Source organism: Poromitra crassiceps, assembly GCF_964638095.1.
Source record: "Poromitra crassiceps genome assembly, chromosome: 18".
NCBI classification, from domain to species: domain Eukaryota; kingdom Metazoa; phylum Chordata; class Actinopteri; order Beryciformes; family Melamphaidae; genus Poromitra; species Poromitra crassiceps.
This window is the reverse complement of record NC_139636.1, coordinates 15,413,442-15,438,441: the sequence shown is the minus strand read 5'-3', so window position 1 is coordinate 15,438,441 and position 25,000 is coordinate 15,413,442. Positions and strand designations below refer to the sequence as shown.

The 25,000-nt window shown below is 41.8% G+C and overlaps 2 protein-coding genes across 2 annotated transcripts in view; both read right to left on the bottom strand.

Annotated features, from left to right (window-relative positions):
* The window catches only part of nr1h4 (nuclear receptor subfamily 1, group H, member 4), a gene marked incomplete at both ends in the record, with an annotated part of 15,181 nt that extends 7,533 nt beyond the window's left edge, over positions 1-7,648 (bottom strand). The window contains 3 exons of the mRNA XM_083655160.1: positions 1,879-2,019; positions 5,556-5,933; positions 7,546-7,648. Coding sequence (XP_083511286.1) covers positions 1,879-2,019; positions 5,556-5,933; positions 7,546-7,648 — 622 coding nt within the window. The remainder of the gene's footprint in view (positions 1-1,878; positions 2,020-5,555; positions 5,934-7,545) is intronic.
* A 4,540-nt stretch (positions 7,649-12,188) lies between these two features.
* The window catches only part of slc17a8 (solute carrier family 17 member 8), a gene marked incomplete at both ends in the record, with an annotated part of 13,918 nt that continues 1,106 nt past the window's right edge, over positions 12,189-25,000 (bottom strand). Inside the window, 11 exons of the mRNA XM_083655158.1 lie at positions 12,189-12,524; positions 13,444-13,571; positions 14,112-14,222; positions 14,928-15,060; positions 15,514-15,663; positions 15,831-15,961; positions 16,550-16,636; positions 17,919-18,006; positions 19,253-19,367; positions 20,794-20,912; positions 21,347-21,599. Coding sequence (XP_083511284.1) covers positions 12,189-12,524; positions 13,444-13,571; positions 14,112-14,222; positions 14,928-15,060; positions 15,514-15,663; positions 15,831-15,961; positions 16,550-16,636; positions 17,919-18,006; positions 19,253-19,367; positions 20,794-20,912; positions 21,347-21,599 — 1,651 coding nt within the window. The remainder of the gene's footprint in view (positions 12,525-13,443; positions 13,572-14,111; positions 14,223-14,927; positions 15,061-15,513; positions 15,664-15,830; positions 15,962-16,549; positions 16,637-17,918; positions 18,007-19,252; positions 19,368-20,793; positions 20,913-21,346; positions 21,600-25,000) is intronic.

Here is a 25,000-nt window from a genome sequence, read left to right as displayed (position 1 = left end):
TTTATTCAACTCCATGCAACTGGATATAACATGGATACATTTCTAATGCATTAATAGATGCATTATGATCTATCCCTGTGATTCATCCTTACTACGGTACATAGAATCACTGGTGAACTTTAGAATTTTAATTGTAATTCTGTATATGTTGATATCTTAACATCATACATCATAACAACTGTAACTTAATCCACACATTTGTATTCGTTCGTAATCCATTCTCCTTATTTCCGACCAATACACTTTACAATTGTTTCGATTGCCACCAGCACACATTTATATAACTCCACAATTAGTATTCTATTTTAATGCTTTATTGTTTTTTGATTCTTTATTTTTATAGTGTTTTGTTGTTGTTTTGTATACTCTATTTTATCTTTTTCTGCCTGTTGAATCCCATTACTTTTGCTGCTGCAACAACCTAATTTCCCTACAGGGAATGTTTCATCCTATCATCTTCTTGTACCTCATGCTAACGATAAAGCATGAGTGGAACAACTCATTCATTCATTACATCAGGGGTTTTACATTACATCAGAGTGTGGGCCTCCCCCCAGACAAAGCTTTGAAAAAGGAGCCCCCCTTGCTCAATTCCTGGATGCCTATTGGATCATGATTATGTTATTCTATCCCATAGACACTCAACAATTGAGACTGATATTGCTGTTTGATTATTTCAGACGACACCAATACATACAGTAAAAAGATCTGTCTGAAGGAATTTCTTTGTTTCTGACTCTGGGAAAGTGGGAAAAACAGTCAACTTCCCCAAAACTACTGTATGTCTTTAACCAAATCACATACATTTAGGCTATAAGATCTCCTTTTAATGTACAATTTTTCACTTCCATTCACTGAGCCTCCCCTGAAACCTCCCACTTTGAAAACCTCTGCATTACATGATTGATGCATGGTTGAAATTGTCAGTTGTTTATTTCCGTACTTATTTGTACAAAAAATAAAGTAAGAAAACTTCCCTTTGCCAAACATTATCCAAAACCTCGGAGGACATGGAAGGGAGTGATCTGGGACATGGAGTTAAATGGAAACTGTCAGGACACCCACTTTTCACATTGGGACTGTAAAATAGTGTTTGAGAAAGTGTGACTTGCAGTCCAAACCGGTTTCAGATCAATATAGACAACTCAGTGTCACTGTCGCACCAGAAAGCAGGGTCATTAGTGCAGTATTTATGAGCAACAGGAGGAGCCCAGTCTGTCCTGCTCTGTTCAGCTGACGGCTCTAAATAGACCCAATACAAAACACTAATGAGGGTTTCCAACTTCCATGATTGGAAGCTCATGCCCATGACATCACTGATGATGTCACAATGCCTATGACATCATCAGTGCCTATGACATCATCAGTGATGGCATAAGATGATTTTGGTCAATAATGATATCACTGACAACATCACTGAAGATATCATAGACATTGTGACATCAGTGGGACAAAGATTGGAACAGACAGACAAAGCCCACCTACTCTACTTTTTGTTAAATGGAACATAAACTGTCCATTTTACTTTCTGCAGCAGCAGCAACAGCTAGGCCTTTCTGTTGTGTGACGTGTGACATAGTTTCCCCCAGTAAAACTCAACAGGCCATGTCAGAAAGTGGAGTGAGGGCTCATCACAGGGTTCTTTGATGGCCTCTCTTGAATCTACCGGAAGGACGAAATCATTACCTTTTGTGTGCATGTGGACAGTGCAAATCAGTTTGAATCAAACGACAGTGTAGGTATCTACAGTAGGATCAGAATTTCCTTCCTTTCCTTTCCTTCCCTTCCTTATTCATAACGGTTTGTTTTATTGTCCTTTTAAGATTGTCCTACACGCCAAAAGGTCAAAAGGTCATGCATGACAAGCAAGATACTCACATTCTGCCAGCATGCCCATCTCTTTGCACTTTCGTAGTCGGCACTCCTGGCATTTCCTGCGCATATACATGTCCATCTCACAGTTCCCTCCGCTCTTGCATTTGTACACAGCGTTCTTTGTTATACTCCGTCTGAAGAAGCCTGAACATGGTTGGAAAACATGTAAGTACCATGGAGAAATAAATGGTTATTTTATTTTGAAGGGCGGGAGGAAGTGCTGATTCATTATGAGTCTGGTATAATATACTGTATGTTGATGCAAAGACATTTTGTATTCTGTTGTAACAGCAAACACATCAAATAAACAAACAGAAATAGCCTATAGTATATATTCCATTGCGGTGGACTACAGTAATTTACTCCAAGCAGCTTTTGAACATAAAGGAGAATTTACAATGGAGGGATAATCAGGGCCAAAAGGGCAGCCACTGTACGTTACACACTGTTCTAATAATGTAACCGAGACAGAGAGAGAACCCTGTGAGCCCTGTTGGCAACGTTTCAGACAGTGAGGGCAGTAGAGCAACACACACACACACACAGACACACACACGCACGCACTTTGGAACAGAACAGTTATTAGACATTCTGACATAGAACATTAAGCACAATGATATGCATTAGTGCAGCCAAGCTCAGGTTCCCCCTGCATTGTACAGCAGAAAGCCGAGAGGGAACCCAATCAGGCAGCAGCACCAGCTACAGGCCAGGTAGTCCTCAACCTATTCTCAGGCCAATGGCAGTCCAGCGGCTGCACTCCTGCCATTGTCCGGCCTTACAGTGTGGAATTACACTCATATCTATTCACCGTGCGGTCTGGCAAGAATCAAGAGAAAATCCACAGCGTCATAAAAATGTTGGGAGGAGCTGCTAAAGGCCACCTATTGGGTGTCACCCACTATGTCACCAGGGTGATTTCTACATGGAGCTAGGTTGTAAAGTTATACTTGCTCTCCATGTTGTTTCAGAGTTAAAGGGACATACATGCATGTAATTCTGTTCTCTTCAAATCAACCTCAATTTGGTCATCAATGCAAGGAGCACTACTGTATTATGTCACTCAACTTGATAGACTTTTGCATGGATTTGCTGTCGCTTCTTGGCATCTAATAAAATGGAATGGAATGAACAGCAATGTAACAAAGTGTGTAGTATTAATAATTGAAGAAAGGTAGGCCTACAACTAAATAAAGCTCAATGTAGGCAACAAACTGAGCCGTTTGCAGCACCAGTGCTTATAGGCTGGATTCACACAGGATCCAGCACTGTGCTTCATAGTCAATGGAGGTAGTGCATCAGGCTCAGGCAGTGGCTGCAGAAAAGTGCTGCGTGAAGAACATGCAGCGGTCGCACGGCGAGAGAGTACAGGGCGATACAACCCCCATGTCACACTGCAGCTGGCCAATCTAGACGCCCCACACACACACACACACACACACACACACACACGCGCGTGCGCGCGCTGTCTCTCTCTCTCTCTCTCAAAAGTCGCGGCTGTATCTATTTTTCACAACAATAAAAATCCTACATTTTGTCAATGAAAGCCTGCCTTTTTATATGAATGTTTCAACAACACGGCTCCAGACGACTGAAAGAGTCAAACAGAACAGAAACTAAAGTAAAAAAGAGAGAAGCTAAACTAAAGCTACAAAATAGCCTACAGCCTTTTAAAAATGCATTTTACTGGTTCACTCGCACACATGCTTGTTTTGAAGAGGAGGAGAAGGCAGAAAGGGGGTGAAGTGAGACACTCCCACCCGACGTACACGCAGTGGCTGCTGCGTCTCGCTGGATCCTGTGTGAATCCAGCCTTATCCTGACAAATGTAGTTCTAACGTAAGTTCAAGCCAGGAAGACTATAATAATGCATTTTACACTTCCTTAATTCACTTTTTATATCTCCACTCTTCAATCTACTCACAAGCTCATAAGCTGTCAATTTCCGGGTTTCAATTGAATAATCAGCTGGTTGCCGCCTAGTCTTTTTTAACCAATAGCATAGTGTCACATCACTGCTCATCACCTCTCACCCCACACACATCCAGTGTAAGCCTATCACATTGCTTCGCACCCCCGTCGTAAGCCAATTGCTTGGAGGCGGTTTCCTTAAATATGCTTTTTTCTGTCTCATTCAGCCTCTCAACACCGCTGCTGTCAGTCTCGCACCCTCCTCCTCCCCCTCTCCTCCCAGTCATCGCAGACCTATCCGATTCTTCAGTCGGAAGAGTCTCATCATGAGTCTCAGAAGGAGATCACCAGCACCACCAGTATCTAGACTCCACAGGGGGATATACTGTATCTGGATGCTGATCTGGGCTGATGCAGCTCTCTCAAGATCTCCCTGCGGTGTCTAACCGCCAAAGACTAATAACAATACCTTATTCTCATCATTCTTTCTGTAAAGCATCATTCACGTTATTGTAATAAATATCATTTTATTCATTGGTCTCTAGTCTCTCCTGATTGAACTGAATTTGGCCTGTGAAATCATTCTCACATTGTCACTTCTCAAGGCACAATTGGTATGAAATGACTTATTGATGTTCAAAATAAGGTTTTAATCTTCAAATGATCCTGTGGACACTTCACCAGCTGCTGTTTGGACTGTTGCTACAGACTTGTAGATTTGTACATCTCAATAATGGGAGGGCCCTAAAGTCAACAGCTAAAAATACGATATTTTTGGGTATGTGGGGCAAACGTCAATTCTACGCCACCATAGGCTTCCACTGTGTGTGGAAATATATTGCAAGAGCACAGGCGAGGCTGTATCGAACCCGGGATCTCTTACTTACAAGTGCAACACTTTAACCATCAGACCAAAGGACCAACGTGCCATTTTATCCAGGATCGCTACACTATGCTGATGGAAAGCTGTCCAAAACTGTCTCAGATATCAAAAGTTTTTGACAGAAATATCATAAACAAGATTTTATGAAAATGCCACGCTAACCTCCCCTTTTTTGTGAAAGGCTGCTCCACTGGGCCTTAACAGATCTTCTGAAGAAGAAAGTCTTAAGGCTGCATTATTCCCATGTAGTATTTTGTAGTATTTTGTAGTACTAGGCATCTGCTGCGCGGCCTCGCCCACAGCTCGGCTGCTGCGTGGCCTCGCCTGCCCTATTGGCGCGTGCGAGCGTGTGTGTGTTGCTCACTAAATGTTATTGCATCAATGATGTCACAATGCCTCCTTGTGTGTGTGTGCCCCATTATGATATAACTGATGATATCATTAGTGTGTGTGTGTGTGTGTGTGTGTGTGTGTGTGTGTGCCCCCCTATGACATCAGCCTTGTCACAATGCCTCCTTGTGTGTGTGACATCACTGATCAGTCTTGTCACAATGCCTCCTTGTGTGTGTGTGTGTGTGTGTGTGTGTGTGTGTGTGTGTGTGTGTGTGTGTGTGTGTGTGTGCGCACGCGCGCGCACAACCTTATGATGTCATTTTTTGACATCACTGATGACATCACATCATTAGCTAAAGAATCCGGCTCCGTCAGGTCCCCCGCACAGGTGCCCTTTACACACCCTGAAGGTTCAGCCCAATCGCACGTCAAATGGCATAGCTGTGGCCGAACACGGAACATGTTCTCATTACAGGAAGCACAGGTGGGGTCAAAAATCACTATTCTGATTTTAAAACCCAGCTTGAGTGGGTAAGAAGCCAACTTCTCTCACCTTTACATCCTTCACAGGTGAGAGCGTTATAGTGATATCCGGAGGCCTTGTCTCCACACACCACACACAGTTCTTCCCCTTTGACCCTTCCGGCTTGCGACATGTGCCGGGTCCTCTTGCACACAGCAGGCACTACAGCGGACACCTCCTCCATCTCGGCGTCACAGGTAACATCCAGGGGTCCTTTCCTCAGTTCATACATCCCTGCATGCGAGTACCACTCCTCTCCGCTGTACTGAGGGTAGTAGTTGTGACTGGAGTAGTAAGGAGGGGAAGACATGGCTGGCTCCATGGATGGGTACTGCGTGCTGGGATAGCTGGTGAAGGACAACACGTCCGGATCCTGCAGCAGAGGACTCCCTTGGTCTGCCAGAATATCTAAGAAAGGGAAATGGTGAAAGGTTATAAATACAAGCTGAGAACAGCATGCATAGAAGCGGACATTTGATTATGTAAACTTGGCAGATCAAGTTTGTGTCAGCAGCACCAGTGGCTCCTGCATTGCATTACTGGCTTTCCTGGGGAAGCTAAGCAGGTCTGTCTGTGGATACTCCTTGAATGGGAGTCCATCTGGTGCTGGAAGTGGTGTTGGAGGACCAGTAGGAGGTGCTCTTCCCTCTGGTCTCATGAATATCTCACCAATGCCCCAGGGCAGAGACAGGCACTCTGTCCTGTGAGTGAGCGCCATCCTTCGGATGAGACAAACTGAGGTCCTGACTTCCTGTGGTCATTACAGATCCCATCGGCACTCTTTGAAAGAGTAGGGGTGTAACCCCCCGGTGGCCTGGCTAAATTCCCACACAGGGCTTCCTTCCATCATGGCCACCTAATCGTCCCTCGTTACTTAATTCCATCCTCAACTCTCCGCATGATAGCTGATGTGTGGTTCTGGCGCATATTGGCTGTCATGCATCACCCAGGTGGGAGCCACACATTGGTGGAAGATGAGTTGAGTCCTCCCCTCGCCTGATATGTGAATGTGAAGCACCTTGAGCATCTACAAAGGCACTATATAAATGCAATGTATTATTATTATTATATGAAGCAAGCAGATGTTGGAGAATGGTGAAACTGGCTGCAATATGCTATTTCACAAGCCGTCAAATCCCAAAGAGAAAGCCGCCTGGGATGTTATATCAAGTGCTTCCCTGCAGAAGCTGCTCAGCCTGGATAAATGGCTCCACAGTGGATGGTAATCCACACAGCTACATATACTGTAAGCCCATAAATGATTAACGACTGGCTTGCATGGAGCACACTGTTCCTGTTAGAATGACATGTAACTCCACGCTCATTTTGAAACTGATAGGAGAATGTTACCGATGAAAAGTCAACCAAGATCTCTCTCACACAATATTGTTTAATCATTACATGACATTCATGACATGTTCTGTGACATTTGCTTTAACATCATGGAGGAGAGGGATGACGATTGATTTCCAAGACTATAGTATAGATAGACAGTCCCTCCTCGTCTGTAAAAAAAAAAAAGAAGAAGAAAAAAAGAAAACTACTAGCCATTCAGCAATCAAAGTAAACTGAGATACAGTATAAAATGGTAAAGTGTCACACTGACCTCTTGAAGACTTGGTTAGGACCATAGCCATGTCTTTGTGACCAAGCACACAGACACTACCCAGAGACCCCGTGCTCTGATCGGTTTGCGGCTGTACCTTTGGTTCAACCTGGCTTTACATCGAACTTTACATTGATTCCCTGATGGAAAGCCTTTCCTCAGACACACGGGAACAGCACATCCAGAAAGCAAGAACTTGGCGCTTGCTTGAGAAGTGCCAAGGGGAGCAAAGGTTGTCATAGCTACTCATTAACCTGACAGTCACATTTCTTGACATCATTACAGGTAGTTGTTGGCATGTGTCAAGTCATTATTTTCACATGTGGGCAGTGTTATTACCTGGCTGCTACTGTGCGGTAATGCTCGCTTGGAGTCTAATGTGTGTGAGAGAGATTGGCTATGTGGAAGACATACCAAACAGGTGGGAGCTCTCTGAGAGGCAGAATCCATCGCTGGGTGGGATCTGCAGCGGTCCCACCACATTGATGTCGGGGGCCAATTCCACCCACTCATTCATTCAGGACGGTGGTGAGGCTCCAACTCAGGGGCGAAAGCAGGATGTACTCAGTCACAAGGCCTCGGTCCAGTCCGGGTCTGTGACAAGCATCAAAACAGGTGCGTTTTGTCAATAATAATATGTTATTCCACCAAAGGAAATTCTTTACATTTAAATGGGTACTCGTGTATTTGCCTATGTGCTGCCACTGTAGTTGAATAGCAGTCAGTATCATGCTCCAACCCCCCTGCTGGAAGGTAATTCAACTTCAGGCGGGGAGTCTCTACACTACAGTCTACTACATCAACACACTTGACAGTTCTTCTCTCCCACATTGGGATGAGGCACGCAGTGGCTACCATGCAAGAGGGGGGAAGGGGTGGAGGTCTGGAGGATGAAGGTCTTGGCCACAAAAAGGCCTCCCTGACAGCGTGTCACTGAATGAAAGAGGCAATGCTCTCTGTGTGTCCTGCTCCCTTATATAGACTCACGTACACATTGTGTGTCACTTTAGGTGGTTTTATAAATCCTATGCAAGGCCTTAAGGCTAATGTCTTAGTTTGCCAAATACCGCGTAATAAACCTTCTGGTAGCTATTTGAATTGTAGATCCCTTGATGGCATCTTGAGAGTAACAATTATCCAAACTCTCTGTGGCCTTTCGGCTGTGGCATTAAAAGACACACAAGGCCACAATGGAAGCACATGAAGCCATGTGAAAACACAGCCACATTACAGTATGAGCTATTCAATCATCTACCCCATTCTTTTTTTTAATTAACCCATTTTAATTTCCCCTGAGATCCAACAGCAGCCCGCAAGGAGTTGGAAACCTCCAGTCCACTCTGTCAGCCCACACAGCACCTCAACCTGCTTCTCCACACACGACACGGTGGCACACCGCGGAGTCATAAGAAGCCATCTATTCCCCATTGAATCACCATCATACATGAAATATGTATAATCCCCTACCTTAGTCCAGGCAGTTGATTTTCCCTGTTGAATTCCAGTCTGGCAGCGGCCTTCAGTCTGTTTCTGATATCCACGCTGTGAGCAGCACCATCAATATTTGCTTATGAACTGCTTCTGTCTGGGCTCCAGTGAGAACGTGTGTGACCAGTTGGGGTCAGGGAGAAAAGGAGTGGTGGTTATTAATTAAACTGTCCATTCCTCTCCTCTCCTCCACCCCCGTTCCCCTAAAATCCCTCTTTATCTGGCCAACAGAAGAAGCTGCCATATGAGTTGTCCAACAGAGCAGAAATCCCACCCACATACTGTACACTAACACTGCACGCATTGCACATACATCAAGTCATTAGCATGACACAAGCAACTAGTATGAGTGCAAGCCAGCCAAGCAGGGGAGCGCCGCTATCAGCCTAATAGTTTACATGTTCTATCACTGAATAGAAACAGTGTGTGACGTGCGTTTGCGTGCGTGCGTGCGTGCGTGCGTGTGTGTGTGTGTGTGTGTGTGTGTGTGTGTGTGTGTGTGTACACACGCGTGTGTTTGTGGCATCTTATCATTGCAACAGTCATGCTACACTGGGTAGTTTATGGTTTTATAAGTACAAGAAGTACTAATTGAAGTCGCCAAACAAGTCTAATACAGGAAATGTTTCTTCTGTAAGCACACTGTGTGGCAATCGTTCCCATCTGTCCTTGAACCAATCAATGGCATTTTATCATGTAACAATGAGATGTGAGGTGTGAGTCTGTACTGGACGCGTTCACATTGGTGCCTCAAAGCTTTATCACATGCCGCTTGTTCCCCTTATGTACTGTAAGAGAGATCCATAGGCTATATATGTGGGAAATGGAATGTTGAATGACTCCTTTATAATCCTTAATGTATCCAAAAACAATAGTTTAATCATTGACGGGTTGTTGCTTCATCCAAAGAGGCCCTTCTGAGTCAACAGTCAGCCCCTCTGAAATAAACAGAACCTTTGCCATTGGCTGTCGGCTGTTTGTGGACTATCTGGTCTGTGTCTGCGAGCAGGCAGGAGGCTGTGATGGCCTCTGTAAGGGAATTGGCTCCAGCTAACATATCTATAAACTACATGGCTTAATTGGCAGCGTATGGCAATATATATATATATATATATATATATATATATATATATATATATATATATATGAACATAGAGTGCTGTTGACAAGTCATTATGGCCATGAGATGAGGCTCATTTAGAATAATTTTGTATTTTTTACATTATACTGTACATCTCTGTCTGGTGTGGTATAAAACAGATATTGGGTGTTGGTTTCGGTTTTTGCATTTCCTTTTATCTTAGTGTTTGGTTTCTCGTTCCAGACAGAGCTTGTGAGCTACCTGCAGATGCAATTACAAATACAAGCATGCTGGACAGTGACATAATCGTCCAAGAGATGTCAAGGACGTGCAATGAGAAGGGACAGAAACAAGCTCCATAACCTCCTTTCAACTTTTCCACACAATTGGGCACAATCAAATTAGATTTTAGAAATCTAAATGTATAGATGCAACTTTTTTTTCTTTTTTAGGTGCTCAACATCATTTGGTTTACATCAGATTAGGAACAACAGTTCAGTACAGCCAGTCCTGTGGTGAGGAATATCCTGCCGGCTTCCAATTATCTTCCAAAGTGAAAATTGAAACGGAAAGTGCGGAGAAAGACAGATAAGACAAAGGATGTTTACCGCAGCATGATGGGAAACAGAGCAGTTTTTGCAGTATTTCATAATTTAGAGTCCAGTAACATAAACAGGCAGTTTTAGGGGCAGTCTATTTAGTCAAATTGTTATGTAAGATAACAAGCATCCAGCTCATATAGAAGAGCAAGAGAGAGAGAGAGAGAGAGAGAGAGAGAGAGAGAGAGAGAGAGAACAGAGGAGCATGTGATGATATTGTATTTTTGTATAAGTTATTGTATTTTTGTATAAGTTTGATTGGGCAATTTATGATTATTTCTAACCAGCAGAAAGAAATTGTTAATTTATGTCATTAAACTTCAAGGGTATAAATGAGCTGGAAAGGTGGAAGCAAACTGAACTAAATTACGGAAACAGTGTTTGTTACTGTGTTACTATACAGTAAAAAAAAAGTGCAGAAGGTAATTCCAGTTTTTTTAAAATTCGTTCTGTCTTTCTTGCTTTCTTTCTTTCCATTAAAGCAACTGCAAATTGCACTTTGATGGTGAACTAACTAAGCACATTAAAATGTTAACAGGACAAGAGACGAGGTGAGCTGAGGTGATGCGCAACTTCTTTCAAGTTATTCACAAATCCAAAAATGCAGAGCTGTTCAGGGAGTTTATGTTTTTAAACCAAAACATCCTAATACAGAATAGATACCGGTATGTAATACAGTGACCAATGTTCAAGTAAAATGCAGATCAAGTCAATACTCTCTCAAACAATATGATAATAATTTACTGTACAAAATTGATTTTCTATTCTTTACCAGTAATGATAAACAGTTCTATAAATGTCCCATATTCCTGATTATTAGTGAAAGATTACAGTACATTGTTTTCAGAAAGATTGTTTTTAGAAACAAATTGGATCCCCTTGGAGGATCATCTTCCTACTCCCCATGTATCAAACATTCAGAAATTGAAAAAGAACAAAAGGGGGGACAAACAGCAAAAGAATAAATAGACACTAGACGTTTTGCATGGTGTGACATCAGCACGCTCCTCTGTCAGACTGAGAACATGTGCAGAATTCACCTTCCACTTTGTCCCACTCTGAGCTCACAGCATTATAAATAAGGAAGGCAGCTGACAGGATGCTGGGAGAAGGGACGGTGGAAGTCAAGCTGTGATAACGTGGAATCACTGAGCAGTAGCAAATACGTACAAGCAAAAACAAAGCTCATTATTTTAACACTGTGGTCTGCTCCAATTGTTGATACTGATATCAAACCAATTACATTCCATAAGCACGTTTCTTTTCACATTGCATAGCTGACACAAAACATTTTAAAAACTATTCATGGTAAGCTACATAAAGTTCATTGCACATTCAGCGCAAAGTTGGGATATGGTCAGCAGGACACGTAAAGCAAGGTGCGTTTTTGATGGTTGGTATTTAGTGTTCATCTGTGGCTCATTTGTCATTCTACCAAGCATACTATATTGTATACGTATGTCAATTTAGATTAAACTTATTGTTTAAGTGACTCAGTCAACCATCATCATAATTTTTCTGATTATATGATATAAGGTTGTGTATATTTGGAAATTGGAAATTATTTCCACACTGACAATCTTTAAAAACCATCTTTGTTGTCCAATATTCTGCTCAGATGGTAGTCTAATAAAATATATATTTGGATTTTGCCACTACGGTTTTGACTTTTGTTTATCATTATGAACGTCTCTTGGAACAGATCTCATCTGTCTCAGGCCATGACAATAAAACGAACGAGTGAATTCTTGTGGTACACAGCTGATGGTTGCTGCTCTTTCCTTCTCTTTCTTCTCAGGTGACATGTGACAGTTCCACAGGTGTGAGTGTGACCCTTCAGCCTCGGCTGGGTGTGTGTGAAGGGGGAGTTCTCGGCCCTACAGGGCGTCTCACTGGTACTGCTCCTGGTAGTTCCCATTCCCACAATGTTCGTTCCCATCCTCGCCCTCCTCCGTGGTCATTCCTCTGTTCTTTTTCCAGCCATGTTTCCGACCAGAGGAATTGTCCGTGGTTCCGTAACTCTTCTTGGGAGCAACGATCTCGCTGTTGAGCTCCGACTCCTCGGCCAGCTCATCCTCATCGATGATGCCACATTTATCCTCGCTCGTGCCCTCGGGGTCTGCCCAGTCCTGCTGCTCTCCCGAGGCAAAGATAGCGTAGAAGATGACCCCTGAGTAGTGCACCATGGACGCAATACAAAACACATGCTGCCACTCCAGACGAGTCTGTGGGGAGATGAAGAGGAGTGAATGAATTTCCTGTCAAAGGCAGACTCACTGATCTTTCAACAATGTACCGTCGAGGCAATGCTGGCTTATTCATGAAATGTGAAATACTATTTTGACAATACATAGAATAAATTTGACAGTGTTATAAAAGGCTTGGATGGATACTGGATTACATTATTATTATTATTATAAGATCACTATTTCCAAGGGGCACCAAAAAACAAAGCTGATATATTTCATAGATACAGTGAGGGGAAAACTTCAGTCGGGATACAGTTGGAAATAATTTATATACTAAGTACTATTGGAAGGCTGGATATGGTTTTATGAAGATTCAGATCAAAACAAAGCAGTTAAATTAAATATCCAATGAACTAAAGTCACAAGCAGAAATCTTTAAGGGGGAATCAGTTACACACAAGGTAAGGGCAAAATGAAGTGAAATCTAATCTAATCTGATCTAATCTAATCTAATCTAAAATAGCTGAGGTGAATTATTGGTTCATACAGGGGTTTTCAAAGTCTGAGACTGTGGGCCTCCCCTGTCGCTCAATTCCTGGATGCCTATGGGATCATTATTATATTTTTTGATCCCATAGACACTCAACAATTGTGCCAATATGGCCTGCTGTTTGACATACTGCAGGCTACACCAAATACATAAAGAAGGTCTGTCTGAAGGCATTCATTTGTTTCTGACTTTGGTAAAGTGGGAAAAACAGTCTACAGTATGTGATCTCCTTTTGATAACTAATGTAATAACTAATTTAATGTTTTTCCCCCACATCCATTCACCGAGCCTCCCCTGAAACTGCTTGGAGCCCCCCTGGGGCGGCCCCCCTCCCACTTTGAAAACCTCTGGGTTTAATATAAGCAGACAGAGTAGTCACTGTTACAGTATCTTAATCCATTATACCTTGTTCTTAGTTAGGGCTCCAACAATCAAGGGGCACACCATCCCAGACAGTGTTCCCACCCCATTAGAGATGCCCATCAGGATACTGGCATAGCGAGGGGCAATATCCAGATGATTGACATTAAAACCTGAGGATGCAGCCAACACAAGAGCATTCGATTACTGTTAATAGTAACGGGATGACAGTCAAAATACATTATCTTGAGAGATCGCGATTATTTGGCATTTGGTATTTTGTAAATGAAGAAGCATTGTGCCATAGAGCTGCGTTTTGCTTCTTTGGTTTCCCTGACAACAATCTATAAAATATTCAGGAAAAGTGTCTGCGCCAAGGCTTGGCACACAAATGGATGTAGACTGCATCACACCCAAAGGAGAAGTAGTAGACCCGTAATTCACTTTTAGTCGTTTTTCATGAGACAACAACCCTTTCAAAAACCTTTGTGCTCAAAGGAAACGGCGAAAACAAAGAAGACGGTACAAAAGAGAGAAAAAAAAAACTCATCTATGATTACAAGGTCATAGTCAGTAGTGAGAGTTTTCCCCTCCCTCAGTTTTCAAACAAAGCCCTCACATTTTATTCGTACATCACATCCTAGATCAGTGTGTTTGCCCTAGCCTACTTTTCAAATGAAATACAAATCTTTCTTCAACAGAAATAATAATACCTGAGATGGCGAATCCGCTGAAGCCTACAGCCAGCACGAGGAAGGTGATGGCTACCGCACGAGTGTGAGAGAACCCAACCACCAGCAGCAGAGTCGCCTCCATACCAAAGCCTGTGAGAAGGCAGCACGAAACAGGACAGTCACTTAATTCACTCCAATTCTGGTTTCTCACCTCATTTTGACACCTGTATGTATGCATTATGTCATACTTTATATCATGCAGGTATCAATGTAGCCTGGATTTAAAAAAAAAACATCCTGATCATGTGATCTCTCATTCTGTTTCGCTCTACGTATGCAGAATGAAAGAGAATGTGAGTTCATATGATCAGGATGGTTTACCAGGCTAGTATCAATGAAAAAGTCGTAAGGGGGGGCCCTTGAAAAAGTCGTAGCCCCGGGGTCCATGGCTACTTTAATCCGACCTTGGTCTCCAGTTCAAATATTGAATACAGAAATGAGTGTGAAAATACATATAATTACAGTGTCTCAGCTGAGGAAAAGTGTGTGCTCCACTGTTTATACAGTATGTAACGGTGAAATCCCTTTCTGTAATGTAGCCTATATTCAATCTTTCCATGTTTCATGCTAATAGACCAAACACAGCATCTCAGCCACAGCTGACTGTATTTGAAAGAAAGAATCCCACATCACAGCCACCCACCCACCCACACACACACACACACACAGGCATAAACAGGATAAAGGGTTGATATGAGAATGATTCACCAAAAATGAGAATGATTCACCATGCCTAAGTTAAGACAAGCACATAAGCATCACAAAACTTTTGTTTTGTCGTTCTCCTTAACATACCTCCACAGTTCATGATTTTCCTCACATTTGTCGTGGACATGATTTTGTGGGTGCGTAAGAAATCGGCCAGCTGTCCTCCAATGGGAACTACAATGGTCATCACCATGTGGGGCACCGCAGACAGGAACCCCACCTGAAGGGAGGACATCAGTTCAGCTATGTTTAATAGCCCCTTATCACACAAGCATGTCTCAAAGGGCTTTGCATAGCATCATCATCACAGTCTACTACATCATATATCTACACACAACATAGGTTACATACATCATATTATACATACTACACATTTTACTATTATATACATTGCGATACTACACAAACACTGCATATCTTACTGCATATCTAATTGTAGGAAGAAACCAGAGCACCAAGAGGAAACCCACGCAAACATGAGGAGAACATATGTAAAACTCCACACAGAAAGGACCGGGGTGGAGATTCAAACCGATGACCTTCTTGCTGTGAGGCGACAGTGCTAACCACTGAGCCAGCATGCCGCGGTACATCCAATGATGAACAATACATCTGTGTTCATGGATGCTTTTCACTGTCTGTTCAATAGGAATAGTGAAACTATGAGGCCAACCTTGCCGATGGAGAAGCCAAACACTTCCTCAAAGTATGCTGGCTGGCTGATGAGGAGCAGGTAGAAGGTCCAGCTGCGGCAGAAGTTGGCCACAATGATGGCATAGACAGGCATGGAGGTGAAGAACCGACGCCACGGAGTCTTGAATTTCTGTGGAGGCAGAGAAAAGTCAACTTTGGAGGTCTATATCTACTCGGGACATTGTGTGTGTGTTCATGAGGTTATAAGGAAACAAAGGACAACATTGAAAGTAGCAGCACGTTGCTCACACACACACACACACACACACACATGCGCGCACACACACACACACACACCTCCAGGCTCCGATGGCTTCCAATGGCCGCCTCGATGTACATCCTCTCATCATCAGTGATGGTGGGGTGGGCAGCTGGGCTTCCATATGCCAGCAAGAGCCAGAAGATATACCATATGATCCCAAAAACACCTTGTGAGGAGATGATGACAAGTCAAAAGGTTTCTATGTGCAGGTAGCCTATGTTTAAAGAATATGTCTTGATGGTACTCAAGACAAGGTATTACAGAGTAGCTTGAAGGCAATTAAAACGGACTAGACCTTCTCTAGTCTGGACCACAAGAACTTTCATGATTAAAATGCTATGAACAAGGTATTAGTCTCAGACGCCAGACAGGAAAACGCTCATTTACATCGATAAATCATAAGATTATATCACCGGAGAAAGCACAGTCATTTTATTGAAACACATTAGACAAAGTGTGAATGTGACGTGAGTGCTAATCATTTCAATCAATCTCAGAAGCAGCTCAGGTAACACTGCACAAGCATGCAAAGCACACATTTTGAAGAACAATGTCAGTGTCTACTCTAGTTGTATTCTGAAGCTGTACTAAAGTGACACCTAGTGTCTCAATGACTTGTGATTCAACACTTATTGAACATCCTATGCATGGTATTCGCTTCCTGGTTCACATGAAATTAACGTAGCTATTTACAAATCCATGAGATATTAGCCTAAATCATACATCTTTATGTTTATTCAAGCATTAGTCTTACCATAGATATAGAAGACTGAGGGCCACCCAACAAACTGAACCAGTACTCCAGCTAAAGGCATGGCGATCACCGCTCCTGCGTAGGATCCTGGGAACATTGAGTGAAATGTTGTGATTTGAAGATATTATTGTACTACAGTAACAGAGCAGTAATAACATAATATGATACTTTAGCATTCCATTCAAACACCAAATCAGATCTTTGTTACATTTTACCAGAAATATTTCAAATATTGACTATAGATGATTCTATAAAAAGTTGATGACATAACCCTGACTTGTGGTTACCATTCACAGTATGTGTATTAACTAGTTGCCCTGCTATTTAGTCCATGGGCCAGAACAGATTTTGGTACAGTAGCACTCAAGGTGGCAAATTCTAGTCATTTTTTTTAAAGGTATACACTAGTATGTCCATAGATGATATTTTGGTATGATAGCCATTACAAATGATAGCTTTGTCACAGTTATCAGCGCATGATGTTAAACACCCCCTACAATAAATTGGATTCTATGCTGATGCCTAGAATCCTATTTTAGGCTCATTTTCAGGGCCTTTACTCATGTTTCATGAGAACATGTGTGATATAATTTTAAAGGTTAGCCTCTTAAGCTTTTATTCGAGCACAGTTGTGAGTCTGTCTGACGAATAAGAGGTCACATGGGCTCTTCAAAGTGTCAGTGACATTCATTTTTCCACAATTCCACAACAATACACACAACGACATAAAAAAAAGGCATTGTAGCCTACAATAATACTTTTTCCTAATAAAAACAAACACATTAGTTTCCTCAAATGAATGCTGTTCAAATGAGCCATTAAAGTAGTACTGGCCATGACCGAGAGAGTGTTTTCATGTATTTTCTATTATCTGATGGGTTTCTGAACACTTGTGTTGTGAATAGGGCAGGGAGCGTGCTTTTGGACAGTAAGCAATTGTGACACTTAATTTAGGTGAATAGGGATGAAGCTCTTTGGGTGTGAGCAGGTGAGCTGTGTTCATTCAGAGACAGTGTCAAAGAGGGTTTTGATGCATGCGTTGTCATGGCACCAGCATAATGGTCATGATGGCTATTTTAATGCTATTTTAAAGGGGAAATAGCAACAGAGGACATCTGGAAAACAAAATAAGCTCTCACACACCCATCTCCATTTCAAGTTCGAAGTTTGTGTGGAAAGTGGCATCCGTATCAATACATTTTCGGTGTCTGTTTCGGTAGCTTTGTGTTGAGGTGCATTTAGAAGTCTGCTTTGGATCTCAGAATGAACGATGACAGACTGACAGTTTCACAATGCTTCAGATTTCTCTCAGAGAGTGAGGGATTTTGAAGAGAGAAAAGCTGACAGTCCACAGAGGCGCGTCGCTCACCACAGAAGGAGGTGGTGGCCAGTCGACTCCGTTCCATAGGCGGTGCCCATTTGGCCCACATCCCATGGCATGCTGGGTAGGTGACACCCTATCAGGGGCACAGCGTGAAGTACATCATAGATCAAGGATTAACTTCAGGTTTCCCTAGCGCATGCCATCATCCTAAAGAGAACCTTTGCTAAAGAGAAGTTGGGAAAATGGAATAGATTTGCAATGACGAAGTAGAAACGCTGTGAAGAGACCGATCCGCATTTGAACTTTTTTTTTTAATTATTATTATCTTTTTATAAAAGAGATGAGGTGTATCCATACATCAATTTCATTCCCCATATCTCAAATCCCCGCAGAAAACAAAAACAAAACAGACAAAACAAAACAAGGAAAACACAACATGATCATATCAATGAGGAATGTACCTAATTACTTTTGATACCAAGTATCAAAGTAAGTATCATGTAATAAGTAATGTAATATTATTACTTTTTAAGGAGTAATAAGCAAAGAGTAACTTATTACACTTCCTGAGTAACTTGCCCAACATTGCTCAAGATATAAAAGACAAAAAACTACAGAAAAACAACATCAACATAAACAAATCCGGTCATTGTCATAACCACTGACACTGGTGTAAAAGGTTCTTGAGATAAAACTCTGTATGAGATTGCCAATTTTATTTATTTTTTAGTCTGAGGATCTGCCTTTACTCTTATAATAAATGTTGTCCAACGTAAGGTAGCTTGAGAGTTCATTCCACCAGGGGACTATCACTGGGGGTTTGGATACTATCCAGTTTAATGCTACAGTATGTATACTTCCTATCCTAGCTGCAAACAAGTTGAGATCTATGTACCTGCTTTTATATTCAACTTGTCAGTCCTACTAGTTCCGAAAAGACATAAACAAGGTGAAAGAGGAATCGATACATAGATGTAAACATTATATTATCTTGATAACAGAGTTCATAATCCAAATATAAAGTAACAAAATAAAGAAAGTAAATTACATCACTAAAATGTATGAAAAAACATTTTGCTTTTTACAACTCCAGCAGAGAAATGACATTCACTCACTGTTCTTTTTTTTTTAGTTTCTCTGCGGTATAATAAACCGTATGCATCATCTTAAATAAGGCTAGTTTATGCCTTAAATTATAAGAGCATTTATGAACTTTTCAACTAATATAAGACCAATCCTCTTGCTTTATTTCAATAAGGAGAACTTGTTCCCACTTCTGTATTTACATATTTACATATCTGTATTCAGACCTGTATTTACCATTGAACTTAGGGCATTGTAAATCCTTGAGATAACTTTTAGCGTTTGAACTTTCTTACCTCCACCAAGCCCTGAAGGATGCGGACAAACATGACACAGCCATAGTGCACCCTTGCTGCAGACGGGATGAACATATTCAGCAGTGATGTCAGGAAAATGGCTGCCCCAAATACCCTATGAAGAGGTGGTAACATTAATATCCACGTAAACCACTTACATCACGGAATGGTGGCCTTAACGGTAACACATTACAATAGGGGTCACTAAATTAAGGCTTAGTTAGTGTTTAATAAGCATAACTAACCCTTAATTAACAGTTAACTAATGTGTCTAATCATTTACTAATGGTGTTCATGTTAACTAGGTGTTAATTCATGCATTATTTAATACGTTAATGGGTGAGAGTTAGTTAATGGTTAGGGTTAGATCTAATAAACATTAACTAAGGGTTAGTTAATGATTAACTAATGCTTATTAATGCTTATTAATGCTTATTAAGCATTAACTAACCGTTTATTTAGGGACCCCTATTGTAAAGGGTTACTGCCTTAACTATTATTTTACTGCATGAAAATGTTCAGATCTGTCTGTAACGGGTAAAAAAACACACACCACTGTCTCAAAGCTAGATGTCTAATATTGGCAGGCGATATCTCCAAATATCTCGTGGCCAAAGCAGCTCAGTCAGCCTTATAATAACAAGAGGGATCTCACGCCTCTGCCTCTCACGGACAGAGATGAAAGACGTCCCATTCAATGCACACATTTCTGCCTCATCACCTCACCCCTTCCCTGTTCTCCTTCACCTCACCCCCCCCCCCCCCCCCTTCCTTGTCTTTTTCCAAAACAGTGTGTAAGTGACACTTGTAATATTCCAGCGGCTGGTGTTTCAGGGAGAAATCAGAGGCAGGATCTTTCATTATTAACTCTGTCAGTGGCGTGTCCTCTTTTCCTGTGAAGCTTTTATTACAGGACTGCTATCGGCTCCATCAGCAGCGCTCGCCACACCGTACGCCATTAACCCTTTAATAACCACACCGCCGGCCGACGAGGCACTCCTCTTCACACACCCACCATTTTAGTCACACTAGCTGTCCTTTCTTTAACATGCAATATGTTTAGCAGCGCATGTGTCATCATGACTCACCATGACACATGCACTCCACATGCAGAAAAAAACAAGCAAAAAGACACACACACACACAAAAACACACCAAGAATATCTGAATCTCTGCACATCTCAGCTCAGTGGTTCTCAATCCTTTTCACCTCAAGGACCCCTAAACTGACACAAGATATGATTTTGCCCCAGGGTCCCCCATGATAAGATTTTCGCTTTTAGATGTCTTATTACAGAAAGTGTACCCCATGACCAAAATAGTCATACATTCATTGTGTCATTGTGTTACTGGATGGAATAATAGTGAAAATAAATCATTCCCCTTTTTGCTGGGGACCCCCTGGAAAACCCCTCCTCTCAAGGACACCTGGGGGTCCCCGGACCCCACTTTGAGAACCGCAGACTCAGCTCACATGTAACATCAGTGTCCCTCTCTTGGGCAACGTTTGAAACCATCAACAGTCACAAAGTGTGTGTCACCTGTTGGCAGCCAGCTTGTTGGAGATGAAACCTCCAGGAATTTGAGTGACAATGTAGCCCCAGAAGAAGGAGCCATGGATCAGCCCCACTGTCTCCGGGTCCCAGTTGAACTGAGCTTTCTGTAAGGGAGGGGAAAGGGGCTTTCAGAGGTGTGTGTGCTTGGGTGGTGTGTGGTGTGTTACCTGTCACACTGTTGACACTGCAGGATGAGCTTGTGCTGTGGGTGTATGTGTGTGTGTGTGTGTGTGTGTGTGCGTGCGTGCGTGTGTGTGTGTGTGTGTGTGTGTGTGTGTGTATGTGCACACGCATGCGTGCGTGGTGTGTGTGTGTGTGTGTGTGTGTGTGTGTGTGTGTGTGTGTGTATGTGTATCATTCACCATCAAACCACATCCATTCAGTATATTCTACCTGGCAGTATCATGGATACATTATTGAATTAATTGATTAAGACAATTAGATTTTCATTTGCTGCTGTAAGGCCAAAGACAGTCCTAAAAACCCCAAACTCAGGGGTCTAGACTCTAGTCCCCTTCGATCTGTTGTTTCAGACTACCTGAAGCACTGGAGTCCCATTGATGTAGACAGTGTTGTTGTTCACCATCTCCACAATGGCCACACCGAGGTTGCAGCGAATGCCAAAAGAGATGCAGAACCCCAGGCCGCTGAGAATGGCAATGATGTAGCGCTTGGGAATGCCGCCACAGCTGCAGTCCAGCAGAGGGGGGCTGTGCTGGGGCGCTGCCACGGGACGCCCATCCTCTGTCAGTTCAATATGGTCCTCCTCATCATTTGTCCCATCGATTTTCCTACAGAACGAATGCAGAACACAGTAGGGGAGAGTGGGGTGAGTTGTGCCACTTTTTACTTGAGGTGTCTTTAAAGTGAGGGCATGACAGTAATGCCTCCAACTACAATATGTAAATATATTTCAGGATGTTGTGCACCACTGGGAACACTCCCTTTGGATCTTAAATAAACTGTTAAAAAAATATGGCTATTCTTATAAAAGTGGTCTCTTGGCACAACTTGCCCCCGGTGTGGGGTAAGTTGTGCCTTTGGAGAGAATACATTGGGGTAAATTGTGCCATTGATTACTGAAGTAAAACAGAACATTTTCATCTCATATACTGTAATGCTATATCAAAGCAAGACAAAATAAAGATAACACTAAAGTCCAGTGTACTATAGCAGGGTTAAACAAGGCTAAATGGTAGCAGCAGTTGACCTACATATTTAACATTTTCAGAAATAAAAATTATGTTCAAAATGAACAAAATCAACTATCACAGAGCCAGGCTACACTTGCCAATACTGCAATATTCTTCAACAAGGTTTATTTAAACATTTAAGAACAAAATGAAATAACATTTCACTAAATCAACTGCAACTGCACTGGCACAACTTAACCCAGGCCTTTTGGCACAAATCACCCCATCCCCACCATTTTAACAAACTTGTATCATATAGCTGGTTTGGAGCTAACATCATGCTAACAGTATAGCCTCATATTGTAGCTTACTAAAACACTAACACATGTGTGAAATGTTTTCAAGCTTGTCTATAATTGTTCAGACACAACAATCAATAAACCTTGATCATAAAAAATTTACTTTGAGAGGAAAAAAACAGTTTTTTGAACTTAAATGTGCTTAGCTCTTGTGCCATCTGGCTCCCTTCTTTGCAGAGTGAGTAAAATGGATGCCTCTTCAAAAATGTGTGGTCACATGATCAATTTCTTCTATGGTTTTCTAGATACAAGGGGTGGCACAACTTCCCCCCTGGCACAACTCACCCCACTCTCCCCTACTATTAACTCACTATTTGATCAACCAGAATCAGAATCAGAATCAACTATATTCAACTTAACATCCATTACTTTACTTCTTACCACTGTGTCCCATTTGGTTGAATTCTGTGATTCCTCCGGCTGACTTACTATGAACGCTACTCTGAATGTTCTTGATCTTGCAATACAAGGATCTCAGGCAATATGACTGAAGTTACTGCAATCTCGAAACAGCATGCAGCTTTGAAGTATATTTCCACGATAGTAAACCCACAAGCATACCACTTTTGAATCAATCTTTATGATTTGCAGAAACATTCGTGGCAAACACTGAGCATGAGAACGTGAGTGCCGCTATTCTCTTGCAGGGGGCAGGAGGTGATAAAAGTCACGCAGCACTTCTGTCATGGGGACGCTCTCAGCTCCATCACTCCACCCTCCACACCTGCTCCATTACCCAGAGTCCATCTCTAGCTTAGTCCTGCTGCTCGCATGAAGCGCTTTCATCTGTCTGTGTCACATCTACACCTGAGCTCCAGCAACCAGTGTTGAGGTCAACTCACTATACCTCGTGGTCAAGTCGAGTCTCGAGTCCCTAGTCAGTGTTCGAGTCCAAGTCCGAGTCACCAAATAAGAGTCTGAGTCGAGTCTTACCTGAGTCCAAGTCCAAGTCCGAGTCCCGAGTTACTGAACATGACTGTGAATCCACATGTAGTTCACTTACATGTGGATTCACGCCTGCCTGCCCTTGCACGAAGATTTTTGGCCCTTTGAAGACAGATTTAGAGGAATATAATTTTAAATTAGCATTATTAGACTGTTACTGTACGTGATGTCATTATTCAGTTTCAACCATCCTTTTCTCATTAGAGTAAATACTGTATATTTATTTAGAGATATTTGTAAATTATTTGTGCTCTTATGGTTATTAGGTTAGTCACTCACTTATACACTAGCTTCTACACTGCTCCCACTTTTCTTGAAAATTCGCTAAATCTTGCTTCACCCAAAATGTTATTCACAAGACTATAATCCACATATTTAGAGAACTGCATCTTGACCTGGAGGCTGGAGACATGAAATGGAATTCAGTGTTTTGCTAACTACAGTATAACCTGTGATGGTGGTGGTGGTGGTGGTGGTACAAACTATCAGCTCACTGCCATAACAGCCCTACATGACATGATTGAGGGATGGCTAACATTGCAATGCTAACTTTAGCTGCCTGGCACAAGTAGCTAACTAACTTGCTATGCAAACTATGCCTGTAATAACTAACAGCATTTCATTTTCACATGTTTGAGAAGGGGATTGATGCTCTACTACTAATGACCGCCATGTCATGGATAAAAAAAAAAAAAAAAAATCACTCAAAAATCTGAGGGGGCAGTTGCCTGGGCCAGTTTCAATGGGCATGACGCTTGAACGCTTCTGCTGCCAGCAACACATGAATTAATGCAAAACTGCATTAAACCCTGTGCATTCAAGTCTCACTTTTGTTTCATTAGTTTCATTATATTTAAAGATATGCTCAACATACATTTTAATTATTAACAAATGAATGACCTAATTATGAGTGCTAGTGTTTGAAGTATTACCAGTATCTTTACAACGGTAAAACCTGGTATTTTTCTTTCACCTATTTTATGTCACAGAATAATATACCAAAAAAGTAAATCCTCTTAAAAGTTAACACTCTTAAGTCTTAAATATAATCTGTTCACAATCAATTGTAAACGTATGAAATGAAATGCTTCATTTGATTTCTAAAACATTATTTCTAAAATAGGGCTGTCCAACAGGTCATTTACAACATGATCTTCACTGTCACTCTCTTCTCTCTCTTTCATGTATTACTGTACTTGCTTATATCAGTCTGTTTTGACATCCCATCAGCTCTCTTCACAGATTCAGGCACTTGTTAGTCTCAGACTAAACCTCCCCATAGTCCTCAGTAACATGTAGGTTACAGTGCAGAGCAGAGAGAAGACATTCGGCGACCAGGATCATGGACGTGAATGAGGCCACTAGTTCCTTTGACTTGTTTTAAATCATATTGTACAGCATTATCTTCCCATTCATACAATATTGTAACATTTCTCCAAGAGAAGGTATCACAATCTGATTGCTGTTCCTAAAATCTATACAAGCAGTTATTTTCAAGAATAAAGCAGGGTTTGGTATGTAGCCTAACCATTGACATCATATGTGCCAAATATTTGAACTGTGATGTTACTTGCTCTTTGATACAATGCATCAACCAAAATGATTAGAGCCTACCTACACATTAACCACTCAACACCATCTTTTCTTTTTAACCCAGAGTTTCTGAATCTCTTAGCACAAGATCCAACGAGATACAACACATGTATTTATTTATTCCTTATAGACAACGCAGAAATTAACTTATCCTACGGATTT